Source organism: Epinephelus moara, chromosome 14, assembly GCF_006386435.1.
Source record: "Epinephelus moara isolate mb chromosome 14, YSFRI_EMoa_1.0, whole genome shotgun sequence".
In the NCBI taxonomy this organism is placed as follows: domain Eukaryota; kingdom Metazoa; phylum Chordata; class Actinopteri; order Perciformes; family Serranidae; genus Epinephelus; species Epinephelus moara.
Window position 1 is genome coordinate 41,928,321 of NC_065519.1, and position 8,964 is coordinate 41,937,284.

The 8,964-nt window shown below is 40.5% G+C and overlaps 1 protein-coding gene across 2 annotated transcripts in view; it reads left to right on the forward strand.

Annotated features, from left to right (window-relative positions):
* dapp1 (dual adaptor of phosphotyrosine and 3-phosphoinositides) overlaps positions 1-8,964 on the forward strand; it is a 28,926-nt gene that overhangs the window by 6,113 nt on the left and 13,849 nt on the right. For both annotated transcript variants that reach the window (XR_007571049.1, XM_050062352.1), the window contains exons 2-7: positions 733-855; positions 4,088-4,221; positions 4,449-4,579; positions 6,202-6,249; positions 6,405-6,467; positions 7,693-7,778. Coding sequence is in view for 1 of the 2 variants with exons in the window: in XM_050062352.1 (XP_049918309.1) it covers positions 733-855; positions 4,088-4,221; positions 4,449-4,579; positions 6,202-6,249; positions 6,405-6,467; positions 7,693-7,778 (585 nt within the window). In the remaining variant the exon portion in view is untranslated. The remainder of the gene's footprint in view (positions 1-732; positions 856-4,087; positions 4,222-4,448; positions 4,580-6,201; positions 6,250-6,404; positions 6,468-7,692; positions 7,779-8,964) is intronic.

An 8,964-nucleotide genomic window follows, 5' to 3' on the forward strand; every position in this document is an offset into this window, starting at 1 on the left:
TGATTTGTGATATTGGGCTTTATAAATAAAATTGATTGATTGATTGATTGATTGATTGATTCATTCCTTTTGAAAAATTATGTTTTTAATATTGTAATAGTGAGTAAGAAAAATAAAATAAGGGTGCAGTCAAAGACAGCTTATAAGAAGTCACTTTGAAGACTGGGACATTGGATTGGTTTGGAAAACATTGGAGTTTTTAAGTTTGATAAACAGTTTAGTCTTTGATGATATGTCTATGAATATCCTTAAGCTCAGGCTTCAGTAATTATCTGCAATATTCTATTATGAATCTGTAATATTTGAACTGAAACTAGACTTCAGCTCTGCACAATCATGAATGCTCGCAGCTCACCTTAATGCAAGTGAATGTGGACGTTCCTGTTTCTCATCCCAGTGTTTAAGTGATTGATGTGGACCAGTATGGATTCCATACAGAGCAGCAGAGGCTTTGGAACAACTAACTGTACATCTCTAACAGAAAATGAAGAGGAGAAAGGGGAGGGAAAGCACAGAGGCATCATAGGCCTTGCTATAAACACTGTGGGCTCCAAGCTGTTGGATCATGTTGATACTGCAGCATGAAGTCATTGTGTGATCATGTTCTCCTCAAAGAATGTGGCAATTGAATTGATCGCTTTCTCCACAAGACACTGCATGAATCAAGAGTGCTTCCCAGGTCACCAGCCACAGTACTGTGTCAGAGGATCTTTCTTGTTCCTTTTGTTGAAGGTGGTACCACTACGACCTGTCCCGCCATGCTGCAGAGGCCCTTCTCTTGTCCAATGGGACTGATGGAAGTTATCTCCTGAGAAACAGTAATGAGGGACCAGGCTGCTTTGCTCTGTCTGTGAGGTCAGTCTGCCGATAGCACCATCATTCTAACTAACCAAACACACCATGTTGTTGACACAAGAGATCACTGGTGGTAGAACTCAATGTGGAACCGACTTAAAAGGGGACTTATTGTGCTTATTTTCTGTCATATGTTATAATGTCAAATACTGAGGTAAATGCATGTACAAGTAATCCCTGTGAGCAAACATCTCAGGCTTCAGACCGTTCTCTTTTTCCAACAGTTTTTTTTTCTACTCTGGCTACAAGCTGACATCAGATCATGAGGGATTTCTTGATATGGTCATCTGCTCCAGGCATACTACATCAAGTCTTTACATTACATACACTACTACATGTAGCTACATGCTAACATTAGGGAAACATCTGATCTTGGTTGCTGATGTTGTTGTTTTCACCCTGATTTCGGATCATATTCGTGCTTAAACAAGTCAGTTTGTGTTTAGAAGATTTTATGGATTTTTTATGGTAGAAAGTGATGCCATTCTGTTACAGTCATTCCCTAGCTGCGATTACAGTGCAGAGACGCCAAGCGCACAGATGTGGAACACCTGGAAATGCTGACCAATCAGTGCAGAGTGGGCTTTTTTGAGGGGGCTTAAAGGGATAGTGCACCCAAAAATGAAAATTCAGCCATTATCTACTCACCCATATGCCGAGGGAGGCTCAGGTGAAGGTTTAGAGTCCTCACATCACTTGCAGAGATCCAAGGGGAGAGGAGGTAGCAACACAACTCCACCTAATGGAGGCTGACGGCGCCCCAGATTCAAACGTCCAAAAACACCTAATTGAAACCACAAAATATCTCCATACTGCTCGTCCGTAGTGATCCAAGCATCCTGAAGCCCCGACATAAAAAGTTGTTTGGAAAAACATCATTTGAACTCTGTTTTTAGCCTCATTGTAGCCTGTAGCTCTGACTGCCTCTCTGGGCACTGCGCTCATGTGTGTGCGCTCTAAAACTTCACCTGAGCCTCCATCAGCATATGGGCGAGTAGATAATGGCTGAATTTTAATTTTTGGGTGCACTATCCCTTTAATGAGACAGGTGCTAAAACAGAGGATGGACACAGGTGTTCCAGCACAGACAGTATAAGAAAAATAAAGTGTTTTAATGTCTCCGCGCCAACACAATATCTCATACACTCAAAACGTCCAAATGGACTCCACAATTAACTAAATTGAATTTGGTGGTCAAAGGTCACTTTGACCTCACAAAACATGCTTTTGACCATATCTCAAGAATTTACTTGCTAATTATGACAAAGTTTCATAAAAATGTCTAACAGGATAAAATGATGACGTGAAGACATTTTATATCCAAATGGTCAGAGGTCAGCTTCACTGTGATATCAGATTGCTCCTCAAAAACACTTTTCCGGCCAGTATTCAGCATCATATCCCAGGGACAGAAGAGAAGACATTTGGTCAGATACTGAGTTGGTGACACTTGTTTTGAAACTGCGGTGACTATAGATCTAGTGTGCCTACGAGGGGAGATGTGAACATTATGAACATTTTGCATGTAAACATGTTCTAGTCAAAATCCAAATTACAAGTATCTGAAATTGAGCATACTAGATGCCATTTAAAGTAGAGGCGGTCGCGTGTGTGACGTCATAGCTTTCGCTCGCTTCCTGCAGCTTGGAGTGACTGCAACCTGGCACAAAACACACAGACATCTTCAATCATAAATTGATTAATCATAAAACAGTGGAATTTCAGCGGGGAGGCCAAGCTGCAGGAAGCGAGCAAAAGCTATGACGTCACATACGCGACCTCCTCCTGTGTACTCTCGAGTCTTTCTAATTAAAAAGCTTATATCTCAACAGTTTTACCACAAAGTATGACTTTCTTTAGCTTAAAATTTATGTTTTAAATTCATTAACAACATATTTAGATTTCATGTCATAACTCAAATGGGAACAAAAGATAATATTGCTCTGCCCATTCACTGCCATTCATGTTTTTTCCGATCTAAGGTCCCATGAGCTCTACTGGAAGGGGCGTGACTTCGGCACTCTATAATCAGAGGCCGTTTACACGTACACGGTGATTTTGATAAACGGAGACATCTTCCTTCGTTTGTGCCCTTCGTTTACACGCAAACGGAGATTTCTCCTCTGAAAACGAGTCTTTCTAAAAACTCCGGCCAGAGTGGAGATTTTGGAAAACTCCGGTTGCGCGTTTGCATGTAAACTGAGATAAACGGAGATAAACGGAGTGATAGGCAGCCGACGTCACAGTATGCGCCGTAACTTGCGCCTGTGTCAAAAGTGCGACCTATGTTGCTATGGTGACAATGGATACATGGAAGGCTTGAGCTTCTCGTTACACTGCCACCTACAGGTTTGGCGTGCTCTTGTGTATATATACACGGGTAAGTGTAAACGAAGATCTTTTTGAAAACGGAGACGGTGAAATGTCCGTTTATGAAAATAGCCAGCAACATGTAAACGGCCTCTTAGTCTCCTAGTGTGTGTTTGCTTCTTTAGTCGTGTTTAATTCTACTTGTGCCATGCAACATCTGAAGTTCTCAAGGTATATAAATTGATGTCAGCCAGGGATGATCAGTGGTTATACTTTTTAATTCACAGGTTACACAAAAAAGTATGTGTGTGAATATCGCACTTGTCTCCCAGCCACGTGTCTTAATTTCCCTGCAAGTCCTACATTGGGTCAGGTACCTGCAGGTGCCCAGTGGGTGACCCACAAAAAGGGATTAGTGGGTGCTTGACATAATTTTATTTCTTGGTTCAGTTCTGGGTAAAACAAAAAGCATGCAAGTGGGCTCAAGGGTGTTGGGTGATAGATATATTAAAATAAAAGTAGAATCATAGCAATTTAAAGTTTTAACAACTGCTGACTTTGTGTGTCTGCTCAGTGCTCTGTAATATGGAATGCCTTTATTATCTGAGCTTCAAACATGTATCAAATGTCCCAAAATGATCACCTTACACATGCTGCCTTATCAAAGTATTTGTACAGCACATGATTTTTATAGGATATGTGGTTTCGGGTCAGGCCAAAATTATGTGTTGATGGGTTGGGTCAGGTTGTGATCATATGTGCCGATGGCAGTGTGAGTGCATTATTGTACATTGTGATGCCAATTTGGGTCTTGAAAAAATCAGACCCCTGCAGGATCCTGATGTGCTGTTAAAAGCTAAGATAGGAAACAATCTAACAGTTACTGGCAACATTAAATGTTTGTTTTTCATTTGACACACAGGGCGAAGGATTCTGTCAAGCATTTTCATGTGACACGCAGAAACAACACTTATGTGTTTGGGTTTAATGAGTTTGCCACCCTTCAAGACTTCGTTAACCACTTTGCTAACCAGCCTCTGCTTGGCAGTGACGCAGGTATGCACAACTTCAGAACCTCTTACTTACAAGTTTATTGCATGTTACCAGCTCATACAGTGAAATAACACATTGCTCTGTTGGCCATCTTTTTAGTTTAGTGCTTTCGTTGTGGAGGTAGCAGTTTCTTGACCATGGCAAAGCCTTTGTGTTGTTGGATATTGTACTCCTTCTGTGTTTTAGTGTCAGATAGTCAGACCTGTAACCTCCTCCTGCTTCTAAACCAGGAACCCTCATCGTGCTGAAGTGTCCATACCCGTGGCGTGTGGAGGAGCCATCCATCTATGAGTCAGTGCGAGTTCACACAGCCATACAGACGGGACGCACAGAAAATGATCTGGTGCCAACTGCTCCATCGGTATGACACCTACTGCACAGATAGCAAAATATATCACAATACCTCTGTGAAGTGATCAAAGTGACCTACAGGAGGGGTCACTTTGAACTTTCTTTAAGCCAGCCTTAAAAGATGATTCTGGATCATAGCATAGAAGATGAGCATTCAACCACATCTCTCACCTTCTTCACCAGCAAATGCAGTTGTTGACTCAGTCGCCCTCACATGACCTCAGACCTGCATGTTATTTCTTATACAAAGACAAATTTCTACAAGCAAATTAAAGAAACAGCAGAAAGACACACAAGAATTTAGACACTAATTCAAATAATTCCACACAAATGTCAAATAGAATAAAATGATAAAGTGATGACATTTTATATCCAGAAGGTCAAAGGTTACGTTCCCTGTGACATAATGTTTTGCAAAAACCATTCAACCAAAAATCCTTCAACCTTGAGATCTCTGCAGCAGCACCATACAGACAGGACCCCCACCCCCTGATTGAATGAACATGAGAGCAGACTCACCGCATCCACTGGAAGAGGTCAAAGGTCATGGAACAGTAGTCAGTGAACGACCAGAGAAGGATCAAGGAGGATATTCAAATGTGACACCAGAGAGCGTCTTTGAACATAGACAGAAGTTACCATCTCCAACCACCTATGTTATCATGTGATGGGAGTTCCATACTTACATACCAACAACTTTGTTCACTGATGAAGAACTATGAGATGTGGTGGAAAGCTTAAAAAAAAGATAGTTCTCAAGATCATTTTCCCACTTTTTCTTCAAGCACACCTTTACTCATTGCATCCAAAAAGTTCTATTTTGATTTCATCAGTCCACAGGACTTGTTTCCACAAAGCATCAGGCTTGTTTAGATGTTCCTTTGCAAACTTCTGATGTTGAATTTTGTGGTGAGGACACAGGAAAAGTTTTCTTCTGATGACTCTTCCATGACGGTCATATTTGTACAGGTGTCACTGCACAGTAGAACAGTGCAACACCACTCCACAGTCTGAGGAATCTTCCTGCAGGTCTTTTGCAGTCAAACAGGGGTTTCATTTTCCTTTCTAACAATCCCACGAGCAGCTCTTTTGGAAAGTTTTCTTGGTCTTCCAGACCTCAACTTGACCTCCACAGCTACTGTTTACTGCCATTTCTTAATTACATTACAAACTAAGGTAACAGCTACCTGAAAACACTTTGCTATCTTTCTGTTGCCTTTTGCTGCTTTGTGGGCATCAATTATTTTGGTAATTATTTTAGTTTTCAGAGTGCTGGGCAGCTGTTTAGAGCAGCCCGTGGCTTTTGATTGTTAGGACAAGGTTTCAAGGTTTTCCTTTTTCACGCTAAAATTGTACAAAATAAAAATGAATACAGTAATCTTGCTGAAAATGTTGACAAGCATGTTTAATTTTTAACGTCATGCCTTTTGGGGATCAGTTCATTTTGTACTTACTTAACTATTCACAGTAAGAGAAAATTTAACCGGGGGTGCCCAAACTCTTGCATGCCACTGCACCCAGCCCTAATTTTGACCCAGATCCAAGTTTCAATTAACCAGAATTATCCCTGAAAGTCAATACTTCCCTCCCAGTAGAATCATTTTTCTACTAACACAAAGCATGTATTTTCAGCTGGGCACAAAGGAAGGCTATCTGGTGAAACAAGGAGCAATTGTGAAGGTAAGAGCAGTGGAACTGTAAGGGAGTGTCTGAACACAAATCAGCTTTTATCAGGAAATCTGTTGTTGAAGGTATCATCAAGTGTAGCAGGATTCTTTAAGACACTTGTGGTTCAGTGTTTACTTAAATACATCCACTGTTAAACCTTTTTGCAGAGCTGGAGACAGAGGTGGTTCACACTCAACAGATATGAACTCAAATACTTCAAAGACAATATGGTGAGTCTTCCTTCAGCTTTGGGACATGGTGTGCTAATTGTGCTTTTTCAGAATGTCACCATTGTATCTGATTACAATATTTGGATAGAGCAGTTGTGTTAAAGGAGAAGTCCAGTATTTTGCACTTTGAGCCCCATTTCTGGGTCGTTTATGATGAAATAGAGTGGCTAAGACTAAAATAGTGACGATTGCTCATTTTCTGTGAATTTGTCTTTCCCCTGCCTGGCTTAACACTGCTGCCTATGGCCATGTGTATATCTGTCCTAAAACCACCCTAAACATTCGTTTTCAAAGCCATGAAACTCACTGAGTGGTCAGTGGTGTTCGGTGATGTTATGACATAAAAATCGTCGTAGGCTGTGGTTTCCATCCGTGTTTTTGCTATTCATCTCGATTGTGGAACTATTTTTTCAGCTGCCTCACACCCGTGTGTAAACTTCCGCTTGACCGTTCGTTTGACCCTGTAGTGTTACACACTCCAGCCCACTTGATGCCGATAATGCTCCTTTACATGGGTGTTGCCAACCGGCAGGAAACCATTGCAATGTAATGGGACACAGAAAAGAAGCAGAAGAAGAAGGCTGGCGTTGTGTTCAAAGGCATCGTACTGCGAAGGTTGTCTACAAGCGAGTAATCCATTGTGCAGTTGTTTAAACTTATTACAAAACTTTTTCGTTCGTTCTCGTTCTTCCTCCAGGAGCGCACACAGCACTGTCGAGCCGGCACTTTCGCTGAGCTAAAAGACTACAATGACTACAACCTTGTTGTAAACAACCCCCTTTCCGTTTCTGGTGGCGGATTACTACCAACAGACAATGAGGCTTTGATAGAAAACCAATGGATTACACAAAATGTCAAATAAATCATCACGGAAACCACAGTTTGCTACGATTTTTATGTCATAACATCAATGAACACCACTGACCACTCTGTGAGTTTCATGTCTTTGAAAACGAACGTTTAGGGTGGTTTTAGGACAGGTTCACACATGGCCATAGGCAGCAGTGTTAAGCCAGGCAGGGAAAAGCCAAATTCTCCGCAAATGAGCAATCGTCACTATTTTGGTTTTAACCACTCTATTTCATCATAAACAACCCAGAAATAGGACTTGAAGTGCAAAATACAGGCTTTGTCCTTTAAGTTTAAGCTGCTTCTAGTCACACCAGAAAAACAATATGTGGGGCTTGAAGTGGGTACGTGTACAGCTGTAGTGTCTCTGTTGCAGTGTGAGGAGCCCATTCGAACCCTGGATCTAAGAGCCTGCTCTGCAGTCCAATTTGACTACTCACAGGACAGAGTCAACTGTTTCTGGTAAGTGATGCCAGTCAGTGATCAGCACTGAGAGGATTTGTATCATAAGGGATTTTGCATAAAGGAATGTGGAATTAAAACCCAACAACACATATGTCTGTTTCAACCTTCAATAGAAGTCATACTCTTTATTTAAAAGTTTCCTGTGGTGGCTTGGACCCACACACGATGGTACCTGATTTATCAGGACAAATGAAAGATGCTTATTTAAAGGACAGTCCAGATGGATTTTCATGTTATAGTCAATTTAAATACTTTTCCAGTGATTCAGTATTGCACTGGGACTCACAAGACACTAACTATATGTCAAGAACGAAAAACTAATGTTAAGTAAACTGTCATGCTGATTGACTCAAACTCATGTAAATCGCTGCTGAAACTGGTTTGTTGCTTTTTGACAAAAGTGACAAAATAATATACAGTTGGGATGTTGTGTAAAATGGAAATAAAAACAGAATGCAATGATTTGCAAATCCTTTTCTACCTATATTCAATTGAATCTAGTACAAATATAGGATATTTAATGATCATACTGATAGACTTTATTGTTTTTGTAAATATAATCTCATTGAGAAGAAGTTGGGAAAGAACAAAAGACTGGGAAAGTTGTAGAATGTTAAAAAAAGAAACACCTGGAACATTCCACATGCAAACAGGTTAATTGGTGATGGATTAAAGTATCGTAACTGGGGCGCAAACAAGGATTGTCTCATTGTGAAAAACTGTATGGGCAAACAGTTCAACACTTAAAAAAACATTTCATTTTTCGAAATTTAGGGATTTCAACATCAAACATCCATAATATGGTCTCCCCCCTCTTTATTAGTTTTTACCCAGAAATTAACAGCATTCACAAAAACAGTGAAAGAAACAGGTTTCTGTGATGCCTATAATAACCCCATCCCACTCACTGATAGTCAATGAGTCAATATATGTTAAGAATTAAAAAGGGTTTCCAAATTTTGTAGAAAGTCTTAAGAATCCCTTCAGAGAGAATCTGATCCTCTCAAGCCTGATCAATCAATCAATCAATTTTATTTATAAAGCACAATATCACAAATCACAATTGCCTCACAGGGCTTTACAGCATACGACATCCCTCTGTCCTTATGACCCTCACAGCTGATCAGGAAAAACTCCCCAAAAAAAACCCTTTAACAGGGAAAAAAATGGTAGAAAGCTCAGG